The 18,493-nt window shown below is 37.9% G+C and overlaps 7 protein-coding genes and 1 non-coding gene across 8 annotated transcripts; 5 read left to right on the top strand and 3 right to left on the bottom strand.

The window, feature by feature from the left end:
• Window positions 1–213: 213 nt before the first annotated feature.
• RAD5 (DNA helicase RAD5) lies at window positions 214–3,489 on the top strand (the record flags this gene model as incomplete). Its single annotated transcript, XM_018133109.1, has 1 exon — window positions 214–3,489. One exon carries the CDS (start codon window positions 214–216, stop codon window positions 3,487–3,489), a length of 3,276 nt encoding a protein of 1,091 aa, XP_017988765.1.
• Window positions 3,490–3,543: 54 nt separating this feature from the next.
• SAS2 (histone acetyltransferase) lies at window positions 3,544–4,488 on the bottom strand (the record flags this gene model as incomplete). Its single annotated transcript, XM_018133110.1, has 1 exon — window positions 3,544–4,488. The coding sequence occupies one exon, from the start codon at window positions 4,486–4,488 to the stop codon at window positions 3,544–3,546; it is 945 nt and encodes a 314-aa protein (XP_017988764.1).
• Window positions 4,489–4,755: 267 nt separating this feature from the next.
• On the top strand, window positions 4,756–8,439 carry ECM16 (ATP-dependent RNA helicase ECM16; the record flags this gene model as incomplete). The annotated part of the gene is made up of 1 exon (XM_018133111.1): window positions 4,756–8,439. The coding sequence occupies one exon, from the start codon at window positions 4,756–4,758 to the stop codon at window positions 8,437–8,439; it is 3,684 nt and encodes a 1,227-aa protein (XP_017988763.1).
• Window positions 8,440–8,639: 200 nt separating this feature from the next.
• Window positions 8,640–10,158, top strand: RSC58 (Rsc58p; the record flags this gene model as incomplete). The annotated part of the gene is made up of 2 exons (XM_018133112.1): window positions 8,640–8,695; window positions 8,763–10,158. 2 exons carry the CDS (start codon window positions 8,640–8,642, stop codon window positions 10,156–10,158), a joined length of 1,452 nt encoding a protein of 483 aa, XP_017988762.1.
• A 301-nt stretch (window positions 10,159–10,459) lies between these two features.
• On the bottom strand, window positions 10,460–11,854 carry SMF3 (putative divalent metal ion transporter SMF3; the record flags this gene model as incomplete). The annotated part of the gene is made up of 1 exon (XM_018133113.1): window positions 10,460–11,854. One exon carries the CDS (start codon window positions 11,852–11,854, stop codon window positions 10,460–10,462), a length of 1,395 nt encoding a protein of 464 aa, XP_017988761.1.
• A 665-nt stretch (window positions 11,855–12,519) lies between these two features.
• Window positions 12,520–16,410, top strand: POM152 (Pom152p; the record flags this gene model as incomplete). The annotated part of the gene is made up of 1 exon (XM_018133114.1): window positions 12,520–16,410. One exon carries the CDS (start codon window positions 12,520–12,522, stop codon window positions 16,408–16,410), a length of 3,891 nt encoding a protein of 1,296 aa, XP_017988760.1.
• Window positions 16,411–16,737: 327 nt separating this feature from the next.
• On the top strand, window positions 16,738–17,692 carry DPI35 (Dpi35p; the record flags this gene model as incomplete). Its single annotated transcript, XM_018133115.1, has 2 exons — window positions 16,738–16,903; window positions 16,965–17,692. The coding sequence occupies 2 exons, from the start codon at window positions 16,738–16,740 to the stop codon at window positions 17,690–17,692; spliced, it is 894 nt and encodes a 297-aa protein (XP_017988759.1).
• Window positions 17,693–17,868: 176 nt separating this feature from the next.
• On the bottom strand, window positions 17,869–17,941 carry AW171_hschr63734. Its single transcript has one exon. It is a non-coding gene; the product is annotated as a tRNA-Ala (tRNA).
• Window positions 17,942–18,493: the final 552 nt, after the last annotated feature.

Here is an 18,493-nt window from a genome sequence, read left to right as displayed (position 1 = left end):
GACTAATTTAATGATTTCATAGCATACCTAATCAGAGTTCTAGGGTTCTCAAGAGTAAGTTATTATTTGAGTATATTCTTTACGCTTTTTGTGTTATATACTACCTGCCGATGTTGTAAGCATAGAAACGAATTTCAACATCAAATATATAAGCATTTCGCGAAGGCGATAAACAAGCAGATAGTCTAAAGGCCGTTGCATTAGTGATATACTATGACTAGTGAAGAATCTGATAACTCTAGGCCGAGATTCTTTAACCCAGATTTAGAAGCAGAACTAAAGAATCAAGACTCATCACTATTTGTTAAATCTTGTAGTGATGATGATTATGAGCAACCAACCGGAATAGACAAAACGACCTTTTTTGGTAGAATTAGGGAAGTTTTAGGCTCTATAGATCAGTTCACTTTGGATTCATACTGGAATATATATCAGGGTCATGAGGACGGTGTAAGTAAAGCAATTCAAGATTATCTAGATAAAACTGCCATAGTAATTACAGATGGAGAGCAAAGTTTTCAGGAGAAAACAGAAATTGAAGACGAAGGCGTCCTTAATGAATCTAAATATCATAAGAAGAGTGTGGGAATTGAACTCACTAACTTTAGCGGTGTTAAGAGACAAAAAAAGAATCCCACATGGAAAAGGTTTTTGGGTTCCATTCAAGTCAACGCTATGGCTACAAGACCTACTACGAAACCGCTTGAATATGGTACTGTTTTGCTTTTAAAATATACTCAAGGACAGCCACAATTTAATTCAAGGTTTAAGAAGTTTCCTCATTCACAGTATGTGCGGTTTTATAACGGGGCGACAGAAAGAGAATTAGGCAGACTACCGGACGACATTGCAGAAATTGTTTATTTACTTCTAGGTTCTCAAGAAGTGGTTTTTAAGGCCACAATGATATTCTGTAATAACAGAAGGCTCAGTGTTGGTGATGTATTTGTGGTTCAGTTGGACTGTTACATTACCTCGTTATTATTTGAAGGTGAAAAACGAAATGAGTTTCGGTCGCGTATGTCTCTTGGGAGAAATGGGGACTCTGAGAATACCAATGAGGTTAGAAATCGGGCTCTCATGATGCTTTTTGAGAGAGTAAACATTAAATCTGTGAATCCCAATGATGACAGTCAAATCGAGGCCGAAGTGTACGATTTGGAGGATGAGACGTGTATTGATACCATTGCTTCTGCGCAGAATCTAGAGGAACAGCAGGACTACCTAAACATGAATCAACTAAAGAACTTCTACAAAATTGCGCAGACATCTTTTATTAATAATAAATCTGAACTTCAACCTCCTACTGAATCTTTTAGTCTGGAACTACGTCGATATCAAAAACAAGGTCTGGCATGGATGCTAGGAAAAGAAAGGGAGCATGGGTTGATAACAGAGTTAGGTGGGACTACCTATTCAGCTGAGGAAATAATAAATCCATTATGGAGGAAATACCGTTGGCCTACCATGCAATCTGAAGACGTAGGGTTTGATGCGAACGTCTCTGAGAGTACATATTTTTATGCGAACCTACATGTCGGTAAATTCTCTGTCGAGAAACCAGTAATCGAATCGTCCATTCGTGGTGGTATATTGGCAGATGAAATGGGGCTTGGTAAGACTATTTCTACATTGGCTTTAATATGCACTGTCCCGTACGACCTAGAATATACCAAGCAGCATTCCAAGTACGAAATTGAAAATTCAAAGTCCCCACATGATATCCTGAGTGTAAAATCTGATGATATTAAACCTTATGCATATAAGACAACATTAGTTGTCGTCCCTATGTCACTTTTAGCACAATGGCAAAAGGAATTCGAAAGTTGTGCAAGAAACAAAGACATGCGTTGTGAAATATATTATGGCAATAACGTTTCTAATCTTTTAACTGTATTAACAAAAACAAGTAACCCCCCAACTGTACTATTAACCACTTACGGTATCATTCAAAATGAATGGAGATCCATAAAATATACTGGATCAAATGCCAATACAGAAGGATTATTTGCTGTAGAGTATTTTAGGATCGTCATTGATGAAGGGCATACAATTAGGAATAGAAACACGAAGACCTTCAAAGCTATATTAGATCTTGCTGGTAAACGTCGGTGGGTTCTTACCGGAACGCCGATTATTAATAAACTTGACGATCTTTATAGTTTAGTAAAATTCCTCAGGCTGGACCCGTGGTCTCAAATTGGGTACTGGAAACAATTCATCTCTGATCCTTTTGAGAAAAGGAACTATAAGGTAGCGTTGGATGTAATGCAGGTAATCTTAGGCGCTGTAATGCTTCGCAGAACGAAATCAATGAGAGATAACAATGGTTTGCCGTTGGTAGAATTACCACCAAAAGAGGTTATTGTAGAACAAGTACAGTTCAATGAATTTGAAGACAAACTATACAAAGATTTTCTACATGCAGCAGAAAATTCGGTCAATGAAGGACTTGAAAAGGGTGACTTACTGAAAAGATATTCAACCATTCTAATCCATATATTGAGACTACGGCAAGTGTGTTGTCATGTTAAACTACTAGGCAGTAATGATGAAAACGACGAAGATCTTCGTAATAACAAGCTTATTGATGATAGTCAGAAGATAGCTGGTACCATAAGAAAAATTGATCCAGGATCTGGCTCTACAGAAGATCTTTTAGCACAGAGTATTAAGTTGTTAGAAGCGAAGTATCCAACTGAAGAAGACTTCAACAATCTAGAATGTTCAATCTGTACATCAGAACCGATCAGTCCTTTGACCTCAGTCGTTTTCACCAAATGCTGTCATAGTTTTTGCGAATCGTGCATTTCGGAATATGTTCGTTTCCAGCAGAATAAGAAGCTCGACCCATCGTGCCCAAATTGTAGGTCGCCAATAGTCACTGGCGAACTTTTAACACTGGATAATTCTAACAGCGTTATTAAAGTAGTGCCATATGATGATAAATCAAAATCATCAAAAGTAAGGGCACTATTGAAACATTTGAAACTGATACAAGTAACATCGCCTGGTGAGCAGGTCGTGATATTTTCCCAATTTTCCTCGTACCTAGATATTTTGGAAGAGGAAATCAAACAATCGTTCCAATCATCTGACGTTACTATTTATAAGTTTGACGGGCGTTTAGCTTTGAAGGAGCGTAGTAGGGTTCTCGAAGGATTTAAAACCAAAGAATACGGCAAAACTAAAATACTGCTTCTGTCATTAAAGGCAGGCGGGGTAGGATTAAATTTAACATGTGCATCACGAGCATTTATCATGGATCCATGGTGGTCCCCAAGTATGGAAGACCAAGCAATGGATAGAGTACATCGAATTGGACAGTCAAATAGTGTCAAAATTGTACGGTTTATCATGGAAAATAGTGTAGAAGAAAAAATGCTTCAGCTTCAAGACAAGAAACGATCCCTCGGTGAACTAGTAGGGGCAGATGAGGACGAGAGAAAGCAGCAAAGGATTGAAGAAATTCAAATGCTATTCAAATAAATTGCCATAACAAATTTGGTTAATTAAAATTCATTTTATACTGTACATAGTTTTTTAGTCATCAATCAACAAATAGCGGTCTTGGATCATAAACCCTCGCTCAACCTTGTAATTCTTGGCTTTCTTCCTAACAGCAGGCAGTAATATTTCATTATCATTGGTCAGGCATTTCAAGTGTTTCAAGGTCATTATAACATCAGCAACCCTTATACCAGTAACTTCGCAGAGGTTTTCTATAGAAACTTTAGCTACACCTGATAACTCTCCTTCAGTCAGACACCAGAGAATTGCAAACGACCAGTATTTCAAATAACCTATTAACCCAAATGGAGAAAGCGGAAGTTCGGGTCCTGAAATAAGTCCTTCATGCTTGGAAAGTCTATACGAAAATTCTATCAGGAGCGTCCCCAACCCCATTTTCTGATACGGAGGAAACACTAGAATACATGCTAAGTTATTTTTATGATAAGAGTATAAATCTTTTGAGAAGAATCCCAATGGTTTCGTGCTCTTATTCTGATAGACAATGTAAAATTCGTAACTAGTCAACTTAAAATAAACCGACTTATTGTCCAAAAATAATTTAGTAAATAAACACATACATTGGCATAATAACTCGTGTTTAGTTCCTTTGACTCTTCTAATAGTATACTCAGGGCTTGCATATTTTATTCTTCCTGGAGCCTTAGACTTGTAGATACAGATTTTTTCATGCGTAAGTAACTCATCTCCATCATCATAGTATTTAAAACAGTACTCGCAAACATATAAAAGATCAAGCCAATATTGACCCTCCTCGGTTTTTATTTCATTACCTTTTTCAGTCATTGATGTACTCTTACTCTTATAACCTAACGTTTTCCTATCGTTTGCAAAATATACAGCATTACCGTACCAAGTTTTAAATCGTTTTTCAATGCCGAATTGTACTTCATTAATGTTACGTTTTTCTAAAATTCCATACAGTTCGTTGTTATCAGATGCACTAGAGGACCTCATTCAAATGGAGGAAACCAAATTTCCAACCTTATTGCATAATCCTTCGCTCGTTTGCTCACTCACTACAGGCCCATTAGTAGTCAAAAGTAGTTAGAATTAAAAGGCATGGTCTTCGTATATGATGATATTTGTATTTTTAAGAAAACTTTTGATGCTCATCATCTAACTCATCACCTAAAGAACTTAAGTCTTGACGGCGTTTTTATGATCTAAAAAGTTGGTTCTAGTCAATTACCGGTCTTAATATTCTCTTATATTTCGAGAAACATGGGTACTTACAGGAAACGTTGGAATGAGAAGGCCAGGGCAGGCCAGATGTCGAAACTGCATGCTCTCAGAAAGGTTAGAAATAAACAATTCACAAAGCATGAGGATGATTCTGGCGCTGTAGAGGATGCAGCCAATGAGAGCGATGTCATAAAGGACACCAATGCAGAAATTCTGGAGCCACTAAGTAAAGAAGAGAAGGAAGAAAAGAAGAGACGTCTTCAAGAAGAATTTACTCCTACAGATAGCAAGATATCACAGAAGAAGAAGAAGAGGTTAGAGAAGTTTATTGAGCATCAGTTGAAGAGAGAGGAACGGAAAACTATTATTGAGAAGCTGCAAGCTTATAAAGTGGATACTTCGATTTTAACGAGTAGTAAGAAACTTGGACAAGGTAGACAAACTAAGAAAGAGGAATTTGAAGAGGCACTCAAGCTAGAAAGACAGGGCAGAGGTGATGAAAGCACAAAGGAGATTCTTTATGAAGAAAAGGAACACAAAAACTGGCATACGGGAGAAGATAATGAAGATGATTCAGAAGGTTGCAATGGAGATAAGGAAGAATTCATTAGTACTACTCAGAGTAGTGGGGGTTTTATTGATAATAGGCCAAGTAAATTTGGAGGCTCTGGTGCGGGTTTTGGTTTTTCCAATGTTACTGTAGTGAAGAAAAGATCCAAGCATAACCCTAAGAAGAAGTATAACTGGAGAGAAAGGGTTGAACAAGAAGAAAAGAGAAAACACAAAATTGAAGACGATATGGATTTTGATTCATCTAGCGAGGAGGAATCTGAGACCTCTGCAACTGCATCATCTGACGAAACTTCTTCGAAAGAAAGTGAAGAAGATGTAACTTCAAACAAGGTGGACAAGTTCAAAGTCAGTAAGTCAGGAGAAAACTTCAAAGAGTGGGCCATTAATCAAATAAAAAAAATGGAGGGTAGAGATGTCGAATATGTGACCCCTAAATTAAACGTTAAGTATGAACCTATCTACAGACCAGAGGATTTAGAAGATGGTTTGCAGGAAGATGATATACCTGTAAATAAGCATTCGCAGAGGAAAGCATTCGTTGTGGAAGTTGATAGGTCGGACTCTGTTCAAGCTGTAAGAATGCAGCTCCCGGTTTTTTCCAAAGAACACGATATTATGGAGGCTATCCACCACAACGATGTTGTAATCATTTGTGGTGAAACAGGATCAGGTAAAACAACTCAAGTTCCACAATTCCTGTATGAATCAGGATACGGACATCCTGATTCCCCAGAAAATCCTGGTATGATTGGTATTACACAACCTAGAAGAGTTGCTGCAGTTTCCATGGCTAATCGTGTATCTGACGAATTGGGTAGCGATGGCGCTAAAGTTGCCTATCAGATTAGGTTTGATTCGACTGTTAAAGAGGATACCAGGATGAAGTTTATGACGGATGGTGTGCTATTAAGAGAGATGATGCATGATTTCAAACTTTCCAAATATTCTGCGATAATAATTGATGAAGCACATGAACGTAATATTAACACGGATATATTGCTAGGTATGTTGAGTCGTTGCGTGAAATTGCGTTCAAAGGAAAACAGAGAGAATCCAGAGTTAAATAAAAAGCTGAAGGTCATCATCATGTCAGCCACCTTAAGAGTATCAGATTTCAGTGAAAACAGGGCACTTTTTAGCACTCCTCCGCCTATTTTAAAGGTGGATGGTAGACAATACCCCGTCTCGATCCATTTCAATCGTAAGACATCCCATGATTACCTTGAAGAAGCATTCAAGAAAACATGCAAAATACATAGAAGGCTGCCACCTGGATCCATCCTGGTCTTTATGACTGGGCAACAGGAAATTACTCACATGGTAAAAAAGCTGAGAGAAGAATTCCCATTTGGAGGAAATGAAAAAGACATCAATAAAGATTTGCCAACCATTCGCTTTACTTCGAAAGAAGCAGATCTGGAAGCAGAGGACATTGAGTTCAGTACTAATACCATTATTAATGAAGAGTTTGATGATGGTCTTGATTCAGGTATAGAGGAGGAAGAAGAAGAAGGTTTTACCGAAACACTAGAGGAGGGCCAAACTGCAAATGATCCATTATATGTTCTGCCTTTATACTCACTGTTACCTACGAAGGAGCAAATAAAGGTTTTCCGTCAACCTCCAAAGGGCTCTAGACTGTGTGTTGTTGCTACGAATGTAGCAGAAACTTCTTTAACGATTCCTGGAATCAGATACGTTGTAGACTGTGGTAGGTCGAAGGAACGTAAATATGACGAATCAACTGGTGTTCAAAGCTTCGAAATTGACTGGATTAGTAAAGCATCTGCAGATCAAAGAAGTGGTAGAGCTGGACGTACTGGACCTGGACATTGTTACCGTTTGTACTCCTCTGCTGTCTATGAGAGAGATTTCGAGCAATTTTCTCAGCCTGAAATCTTGAGAATGCCTGTGGAAAATGTTGTATTACAGATGAAGAGTATGTCGATTCATCGGATCACGAACTTTCCATTCCCAACCCCTCCAGACCCTCTATCACTATCGAAGGCTATATATTTGCTCCAACATCTTGGTGCTTTAGATGAAAACGAGAAGATTACTATTGATGGTAGAAAAATGAGTCTGTTCCCACTAAGTCCAAGATTTTCTAAGATGTTATTAGTTGGAAATGACCATAATTGTCTACCATACGTGGTTTCTATTGTTAGTGGGTTATCTGTTGGTGATCCATTTTTTCAGGAACATGAAGTAGGACTCGATAACAATGACAGCGATGCCCAAACGGATGAAACTGAAGATTTATCGACCCCAATTGACGAGCGCAAGCGTGCTTTGAGGGTGAAATATTTCAAAAGTAGATCAAAATTTAGCAAGTTGGACAAATATAGCGATGTCTTCAGACTGTTAAGCGCAATCTGCGCGTTGGACTACATTCCGATTGAACACAGAACGAGGTTCATGCATGATAACTTCCTCCGCGTTAAAACATTGAACGAAATACTCAAACTCAGAAAACAAGTCATGTACATTATTAAGTCCAATACGTCGAAGCAAAATGCCGCTGTGGCCGTTCGCGATGAGGAGATGAAGGCTGCAGTTCCAAACGAAACACAGGTAAAACTCCTGAAACAAATGATTTGCGCCGGTTTCGTAGATCAAGTGGCAATCAGAGCAGATCTCCTATTCCCAGGAGATGCAAATATCACCAGCAAGTCGAAGATCACTGATATTCCATACATTCCAGTTCTTGCACAACGGACAGCAAATATTCAAGACATCTTCGCCTTTATACATCCAGGTTCAATCCTTTCCTCTTCTGGAGAACAACCTCCGAACTATCTTGTCTTCCATTCCCTTTATAGAAACACCAACGCTGAAAATCCAAGGACAAGAATGCGGCTACTCTGTGACATTAAAAGTACACCTCTTGCAAATGTTGCAAAATCAGGCTCTTTGCTTACCTACAGCAAACCACTGACTACAAAAACCATTAAGCCTATTGATATATCTCCTTTTGAACGCTACTGCTATTTAACTCCAAGATTTGGAGCCTCAATTGATAGTGACATTAAGATTGGTTGGGAACTTAATCCCATCGCAGTTCACCAAAAAAAAATCCAAGGTAAATGGCATGTCAGTAAATTCATAACAAGTACAGATTATAAAAATAAGGCATTAAAAATGAAGTGATACCCGAAAATAGATCTTATATATAGTAATTTAATGTATATTATGAATAGTGTCACGGCATAAACTTTGTCGTTTAAAGTGATATTTGAACTTTTTTTACCTTTTAATTTCTATAAAATGTTATGACACTTTACATAGGTCGCTAATATCTTTGAAAATCAATTTAATCTCAAACTCGTAAGTGATTTTGGTCTATCAATATGGCGGAGCCCTTGATAATTGAGCTTTTCAAGGACCTATATACAATTTTAGATGCGTATGTTTTAAAAAACTTTTCCACTTGCTTTTTCCTTATGTTTTAATACTGACAAAATTATTTTCAGAGCATCTTCCAAGTGTAAAGTACTTGATGAGAAATTCCCTTCAGAATTTCTTGAAGCTAAGCCCACCAAAATTTATGAATCTTATGTTTCATTCTTAAAGAGTAGAAGTGATTCAGATGGACAGTTGGAGAATGAAGAATCTTTAAGTCTGACAACAATACGCGGGAGATTTGAGGATGAAGAATACTCGCGGCACGCGGATGGTATTTATAGATTATACCATGATATTCGGTTAGTTAGCACTATACTGATTCAGTATTATTCCCCTGGAACAAGAAGTTATCAAATGGTTGACAAATTCTATAAGTTTGCCACTGAATTGTTATTAAGAGAATGTTATAAACGTGGGGTCACTTTTAGTAATGGTGAACCTACTTTACAATGTAAAGATGATACAGAATTTTCCGCTGCTATTGCTAAGAATTTTATTAAGATTTCTTCAGCTTACGTTCTTCCCATCGTGGAGTCATACCATATTAATACTAAATATGGAGACCTATTTTCTTCAACTATCTCTACTTCACAATTAAACCAAAGGCCGCTAGATCTTCCTAATAGCAACTTTGAGGTAACAAAAGTAATTCCACAGATTGGTAACTATTTGAGCAACAAGTTGGGCTTTGTTGCTGCTAATACTAGTAATATTCCAGATCCTACTGTTCCGCCCACTGAAATGATGACGAAGTTTTTGCATCCAAACTGGTATGCTCTCCCAACCACTCTTTGGCTAAAATATGGTGGTTATGAGTCCTTTGCCCCTACAATTACTGAAAACGGGTCTGTTATCGACTCTTCACGTATCGGAGAAATTTGGTTAGAAAAGTTAGGCTACCAACAGCTTTGGAAGTTAAACAAACAGGATAGCAATGAGTCAAAAAACCACACGAAAGATATCCCAGATCTCTCTGCCAACTCAACGCAGGACAGTGAGACGGTTGAAAATCCAGTATCAGCTCCAGTGGAAGACATGGAACATCTACCTAAATCCCCAGAAGTAAACAACGAGAACTTAGATACTACTCAATCAACAAGAATTCCGGGTAAGATTAGTCTGGAGAATAATTATAAATGGAGGCCTGGTAACGTCATAGACGATGATGAGCTGGAAGCCTTCCGCAACAATACACAGCAAGAACTTATTTCACAACTCCTAGTAAAACTTCAGAATCTAAAGCGGAAAAGAATACAAGTTGGCAAGGTTTCTAAGCCAACTGCCAAAGAAACCAACTTATACTTTAAAATTCAGCGGATGCTAAAGGAGGTAATAGTTGCAGGACAGGTGAAGATGCTTCCGCAGATGCACGTCAGAGAGTTTCCAGTATTGCAAGCAGATTATGCTGGTAGTATACCAGTTGTAAGAACATATCCTAACAGAAAGAAGAAGTACAAGAAATAAAGGGTATCTATAAAACCGTACATATATATATGTACTTATTGATGTATGGATATATATGTATATATATGAGATATGTATAAATAGCAATATATGTATGACGATGGGTATAGGATAGACTCGTTACTTTCATGTAATAAAACTGACTTCATAATATTATGACTGAATTTTATGTATATGACATTTAAAGCGAATATAAATTTTCAGACTATCAGGTATTCGCGACATAAGATACACCATAGGCGTAAAGGATGGACTGTACTTGTCTACCAGCTCTTTATTCAAGAGGACAGTATGCCACCCATCAAAAATGAACATCCGCGCCCATAAGAAACGAAAACACTAAGTAGGAGTTTAGCGAGCTAATGATAATCCAAATGCCAACTGCAGTTGCGGTTAGCCAACTACTATTGGTATAGTCCTTCTCTGTTTCTTTATTTACAACCAATGAAGTATGCTCATCTGACTCAATATATAAACTATTACTGAAATCAGAAACAGTCATAATCTTCCGGTTGGCAGTAAAATATAATAATGGGGCAGAAACGATGGGAAGAAGCAGCGATAGTACCACCTGAGAGAAGTTAAGCATACTTGCAATACCTTTGGATCCCATAAATATTGTGGCAAGTAGGCACGGCACAATTGCTAACATTCTTGTGCATAATCTAGTCTTCCATGGGTCGATAGTCCAGTTTAAAAACCCTGATGACACAATCTGTCCTGACATCGTACAAATTACACCAGCAGATTGTCCACTGAATAGCATTGCAAGTGCAAATATCAAGCCTGCTGCTGGAGTTATGTTCTTGCACAACAACTGATAAATTGTCAATAAATCTGCGTCACCTGCATCTGCTTCACCATACAAGGTTGCGCCAGCAACAATCAATATCGCGGAGTTAACAAATGTAGCAATAAAAAACAAAGATATAATCAGTTCAACATATGAGACATTAAGTGTGTACTTCACAGCAGCCAAAGATGGCCCCGTGCTCCTCACTTTCCCATATTTCTTGATATCATAGTCGTGCAATCTCGGCTTGACAAGTGATGAGCCTAGGTACAATGAATGCGGCATAACTGTCGCCCCTAAGATACCCAGTGATATGTACATCGCTTGCTGTTCCTTAAATACAACTTTACTTGGCATAAACCCACGGAAAAGCTCCCACTTACTAACAATAGTCAACTTTGAAAGTTCTAAAACAAAGCAGACCAATGTTGCACCCACAAAGACACTAACAAACGTTTCGAACATCCTAACTTGCTTCATGGAGTGCTTCTCTGGACGATAGAATATTAAAATAAATAGCACATCCAGCACAGTTAGGAGAACACCAAACGTCAAAGGAATCCCAAATAAGATTTCTAATGCGATGGCAGTACCAACAACTTCAGCTAAGTCGGTTGCAATAATAGCAAACTCTGCAAAACCGAACAAAGCGTAGTTAAGCTTACGGGGAAGGTGACGACGGCAATTTTCAGCAAGATCTAAGCCAGTAACAGTACCCAACTTCACACAAAGGCATTGTAATACTATCGCAAATAAATTCGAAACAAATATTGAGAATAACAACTCATATTTGAACTGAGCGCCACCCGCTACACTAGTGGAATAATTACCAGGATCCATATAGGCCACAGAGACCATTATGCCTGGACCTATGAACTGCAAAAACTTCCAAATGTTTAGCATCTTACCAGCATTGATTGGATTCTCGTGAACAACTTTTCAAAACACTCTCTATCCTTGAATATAATCTGTAAAGTACAATTATGAATGTCTATATGATTTCATATTGCAATACTACCGTAACAAGCGACACCTAATCGTCTTTAACAATCATGTAATACAGTGATTTACACTTATAGAATCTATAGATCTTACTGGACGAAGTTTAGATGACGTTAATACTTGTAAATGTTTGCTAAGAGTCTCGGCACATCGGAGGATTCTTTTCAACTCCGGGTAAATCAAGTTTATTTTGATTGGTAAGCAACCTTAAGTTCTTAATCTTATCCACAACTTTTTAAGGTTTCGCCTTTGAAGCGGATATAGGACGTGGTGTGGGTGATTGGCAAGAAATCCTCTTAGATAACAAGAGATGTGCTGTAACGGTGGGTGTTTTCGGAATTGACTACCACAGCCGTATATACGGGAAGACATGCTATGTCACGTGAATTATGATCACTTATGACGGATCACGTGCTCTGTGCTGGTGTAAGGCCGGTAGTTGAACTTGGCATAAACAACATAAACATCCGTGGGTAGATCTCATCAACCTGCAGTCATCAATACAAACGTTACTGGGATTTATACTGTTCCATAATAGTTGTAATAGACTTTGCTAGCCTATCAACATGGATACAAAGTATAGGTACACGATTCCTCGTGAGAGGAGGTCATGGCGAGATACATTGAAGCAGGATGAAAAGTTGCATAAGAAGACATCAAGCTTTGATTCAGATCCAATATTTACGCCAAAAAGATCGCTAGATGAGATTGCAGTGGATGGTAAACTTGAAAACATGGATACGCCTTCGACTGGTAAGATGTTTGGATCTCCTGATACTATGAGAGATTCCCAAGTTTTATTAGCGAAGCAACCGCTAATTAGTACAGAAGTGCTTGATATTCCTAACCAGCGACAACTATTTTTTTGCATATTTGCAATTATTCAGTCATATAAGCTATACGATCTAATAATGCTGAAGTCGGGGCTTCCTGTGTCCGGACTTCTCCCAGATGGCTCGAAATTCAATTTCATTAGCAAGTATGCCATCCTTGATTCTATGTTTCTATATTTTTTGCCATGCTTCAAAATACCTAAATTGGACTTCAAGCCTTTTGTAACCGTTTTACAGATTGCTTTGATGATTGCATTTACTGTCCTCTTGTCGAACGACACTAATATTCCAGTAGTGTCCATGCTTGTGTCCATGTGGAGCAAATACCATACCAAGGAGCTGAGTTTGACAGGTGCTTCGGTGAACCACAGAAAGGTTGTAGATAGCTCCTCTCATTTCAAAGGAGCCCATACCATAAAAATACTGCCAGAAAACACTGTAATGCTCAATCCTTTCCAATCGTCATACTGTTTGCCCTTAGATGATCTCATACCTAACTTACACATACCAATTAGGATCAATTCAACTTCTGATATAAGTTACCTAGAGTTGGAACATCGTGATTTGTACACAAATGAGCTACAAGTGCTGAACTTTACAAAGAAAGATTTAAGCAAGTTGAATGTTAAGAGTGAGGTGGATCCTAATATCCTTTACTTACAAATGCCATTGAAGAGGATTGGATTTTATCAGTTAAAGAGAATTGTAGATGTGAACAATTTTGCTTTGCGGATCTATAAGCCGCAGCTGCTTATTTCGGAATGTCCGCTTGCCACGATAAACGGCGATGGGCCATTGCATAAGTGTGCTGGCGACAAAGATTCTGTGACAATCCAAGTAACTGGTGTGCCACCAATGAAGCTGAAATATACTAAAACTGTGGACAAGGAAACGTATAATTTTGTTGATTCTTCGCTCCAGCCAGAGTATTTTGAATCGCCATTACTATCAAATAGGAAATTTTTTACGAAGGAAGATATTGCGGATTTGAAATGGGCCCAGAATCATCCGGTAGAAATAAACTTGGAGTCATTCCTGAAAAGTGATGGATCTATTAGATACTCTATTGACGAAGTTGTTGATGGCTTGGGAAATGTTATGGATTTCAAGAAACTACCTGCGGATTTGTTAGCGAAATACGAATTAGAATATAAGTTTCAGACACATGACTTACCTCGTGCATCAGTCGAGGAAAAGGTGAATCCTAATGCTGCTACTAAACGCTCACTTGTGATTAAAATCGAATCTAGTTCAACATCTGAAGACGCTCCATTTGTTGCAAACTTTGTTTATGAGTACAACGGTGATAAATCTACATTTCAACATGAATTCGAAGGTTCCGTTTCTGAAATTCTCATTGACAAGCCAGGAGTATACACATTAGCCTCAATTCAATCCAAATATTGTTCTGGGGCAATTGTTGGCAAATCTACTCTACTAATCACGAAGCCCATCCCACCACAATTAACTGTTAAACCTACTCCAATTCTTGACCAATGTATAGGACAAGTTGGATTAAACTTTGATTTGACTTTTACAGGAGTTCCTCCATTTTATTATGTGGCCAATATCTACAAAATAGAGAATGGTAAGCGCCAGTTGTATGAAAGAAAGAAATATACATCGCATGGTACGCGAATGCAAAGTTCATATAGTCCAACCAAAGAGGGCCACTACGAAATTGTTTTTGAATCTATATCAAACGCCCTATTCAAAGAACCGATTCACTTGGCTCCTACTTCTGACTTTACCTTTAATACTTCGATGAGAGTGAAAGCAAATGCTGCCATAGCTCAAATGCATGATTCTAAATTATGTTTGGGAGGAAGCACCAAGATTCCGGTTACATTAACTGGTGAACCACCTTTTAATCTAAACTACGATATTGTGGAGACATATTCGAATAAACGAACTTCCTATAAGTTGGAAGGCCTTACATCTTATCAACATGAAATTGTAACGCCACAATTCAACGTTGGTGATGATTATATATTATCATTGATTTCCGTTAAAGATTCTTCTGGTTGTTTGGTTCCATTAAGTGGTAATGACGCTAGGATAACGGTCAGAAGGGATGTCCCTACAGCCTCGTTCAATTTTATTGATTCTAGCGTAAATGAACAAAAAATGAAGGAAGGAACAGTTTCAGAATTACCTTTGAGGCTTTCTGGAGAACATCCTTTTACTCTCCGGTATAAACATATAAGTGTCGACGGTAGGGCTACTCTTCACGAAACTCAATTCCAATCAAATTATAAGCCAAGTTTAAGGGTTACTAAACAGGGAAGCTACGAGCTCCTTTCAGTTAACGACAAAAGTTGTAAAGGTAAGATTGAAGGTTCTAACATTTATAAGGTTAGCTTTTTTGAGAAACCGACATTTTCTGTTGTTGAGCATAATAAGGTTACCGAATTGAGTAGAAACAACTTCATGAAGGAGGCTGTTTGTCAAGGTGTTGAAGAAACTGTGGATCTGTCCTTGGTAGGTTCTGCCCCATTTACTGTTGCATACGATTTGACTTCTCCTAATGGTCAAATAACTTCAAAGTCGATCCAAGTTGCGACCAAATATGCGTCATTAAAGTTGCCAAATACTCAAGCTGGTGAATATATATTAACGGTGAAGGGAGTTTACGATTCTTACTACACCGAACAGGATTTCCCAAGTCAAGCATTCAAGAGTTCTGAAGTCGTTATCAGACAGGCCGTTAATGTATTGCCTAACATAGTGTTCTCGAACAGAGGTAATAATTACAGGACCTGTTATGCAAATCTTGACCAACCAGAGCTGCTAGAGCCAATTAATTTACAAGCTAAATCAGGTAAAGGTCCATTTACAATTTCTTTTAGCATTTATCATGAAAGCACCTCCAAAACGGACTATCTCACAGTTGATGGCGTTATTCCAGAAAGGTTTGATTACAAGTTGTTATACAAAGGTTTGAAGCTGGGTAACCACATTGTTACAATAGAAAAGCTAGTTGATGATAACGGCTGCGTTTACGATACATTCCTTGAAAATAATCATATCATAATCTCAATAACTGATGTTCCTAAGATCGTGCTAATGGAACCAAGTATGGAATACTGCGTTGGTGACTATGTCTCGTACCAACTGAACGGTGTTGCTCCTTTTACCATCAAATACGTGTTTAATGGTGTGCAATTAAAATCCAAGGAAAAAACCTCCCAGTTCGTTAGATTTGCAAGCGAACCAGGTTCTATTTCCATCAATTCAATTCAAGATTCCTCTTCGCAATGTGTTGTGAACTTCCTAAGCCCTGGAATGGAAAGCGAGTACGAAAGACTATCTTTAAACATCCATCCTATTCCCTCCGTTATTGTTTCTCAAGGCGAGAACATAATTGAAGATATTCATGAAGGTGACTTAGCCGAAGTGATATTCACCTTTGAAGGTACGCCGCCATTTTCATTGACCTATGTACGGACAGAAGAGGTCGAGGGAAGAAAAGGAAGACCGCAAATTGTGGAAACTCATAAGGTTAGCGACATATACTCGTACGAGTATAGAGTTGCAACCAGTTTGCAAGGAACTTATGAGGCAATTGAAGTTTCAGATGCCTACTGCCTAGCAAAAAATGATGCATTCTTCAACCATTATTAACCTAATCTGCAATATCGCACTTGTATTATACCTATTAACATATAGTAATATCAAGGTATAACTATACCTATTATAACATAAAATGCTCAAAAAAGGGCAGCCATATTAAATTCTTTAAATATACAATACTGATTCACTCCATGAAATAATTGATACAATATTCATGCTAAACAAGTCTTTTAGGTCTTGTATCTTAGAGATAGTATAAATAGATAATAAGGAATTCTTAAAGATAGGTCATCTTGGTAGCGGGATCGATTTTTTAATTCATGACAACAATAAACTAAACTCGCGATTACAACACATCCTTAAGGTCAAAGCACTGAAATGAAGATAAAGATACCGAGATCAAGGCTTCCTAAAGTTATCACTTTTGATGCCTATAATTGCTTGTATTCAACTGTTCTGCCTGTGATAGAACAATACTGCTCCGTTGCAGCGAATCACTCTATTGAGGCTAACTCTAAAGTCCTTAAAGTTAAATTCCCTAAAGGTATGTCTAGGAAATGTAGTTAAAAGCAGTTTAATAGGTAGATCACTAACATTTGAAACAGTCTTCAAAGAAGCAAACCAGTTGCATCCAAACTATGGGAAAGGAACAGGATTAACTCCAGATGAATGGTGGACGTTGGTCATAACGAATTTGTTTAAACCAGTAGATGTTCCAAAGTCCATGATAAACGAGATATTAAGGCGGTTTAATGAAGGTGATGCATACACTGTATATCCAGATGTGGTGGAGTTTTTGGAAACAATCAGGTCAAGTTACCCACACATAGTATTGGGTGTCATTAGTAACTCGGAGTCAGTGGTCTTCAAACTTCTAGAAAGGCTGGACCTAATGAAGTATTTCCATAATAACGTGTACTTATCCTACGACTTAGGTGTTTCCAAGCCGGATAAAGATATCTTTAACACTGTGCTTGATAAAATCACTAAGAAGAATCCTGAATTATTAGATGGGACTTCAATTGAGGACCTTAAGACTCAATGCTGGCACATTGGTGATGAGGAAGAAAATGATATGATAGGCTCCTCTAATGCAGGTTGGAATGGTGTTTTAATTGATAGAACCGATAGATATGGTTATCTAAAACCTGTTGGAAATCGTATAGAGCAAGAAGCTCAGGTATATTACGCGAAGATAGACAACAATTCTGCAGAAAGTTGGGATGAAAGTCGGATCCAAAAAACCATAGTGAAAGTTTCCGATAGTAGATTCGTTATACCTAACTTTTACATGTTAAATGACATTCTATTTGCACAAGATAACAAGCCATAGCCAATATATACTTATAAATAAATACATATAGAATTGCTATCAAGTATAAATAAAGACGAATTAAAAAAACCGCGCTGCAAAACAACTAGGCGCACTCTCTTATATACGATACTTCAACTTGTAACTCTTCGGTAAATTTTATTATTATGTTAGAAACTTAAAAGGATTAAAAATAATGGACAAAACCGGAATCGAACCGATGACCTCTTCCTTGCAAGGGAAGCGCGCTACCAACTGCGCCATTTGCCCAGTGCTATGAAAATTCATGTTGATTAGTCATATATAAACCGTTCTGTCGTTTGTTGTTGTGTCGTAGATTCAAATAGAAACCTCGTAGAAACAGCAGCTAGAAAGAAACGTCGGATCAGATCTGTATGGAAAAGTAGGAGTAGTTGCTAAACTAACTCGAGAAACGTTGTCGGAGATTCAGATAAGCTCCTCGATGAAACAGCAGTAAGAAAGAACGTCGGATTACATATGTATGGAGGAGTACTGTCCAGTTTCAAGTATGCCGAAGAAATGAAGATGGACTAGATAAGTCTAACGTATATAAAGACACCATAGGTAGATATGAGAACATGACTAGGAGTTCCTGTTATTTAAGGTAATTATTGATTATAATGTTAAACCTTCTCACTTCGATTGAACGGTTTGGTCACGTGTAAACTTTTAGTGGGCAGCTTGTGTTATGGATTAGTTAAGCGTCATCGACATATAAAACTATAGTTGACAAGGTGTAACATAGATGCTTCCAACGGTTTTATTATACGTATTTAGGGTATTATCGGGGTTGACTGGAAT

Source organism: Eremothecium sinecaudum, chromosome VI (genome assembly GCF_001548555.1).
Source record: "Eremothecium sinecaudum strain ATCC 58844 chromosome VI, complete sequence".
NCBI lineage: Eukaryota > Fungi > Ascomycota > Saccharomycetes > Saccharomycetales > Saccharomycetaceae > Eremothecium > Eremothecium sinecaudum.
This window is presented reverse-complemented; position numbering and strand designations above follow the sequence as displayed.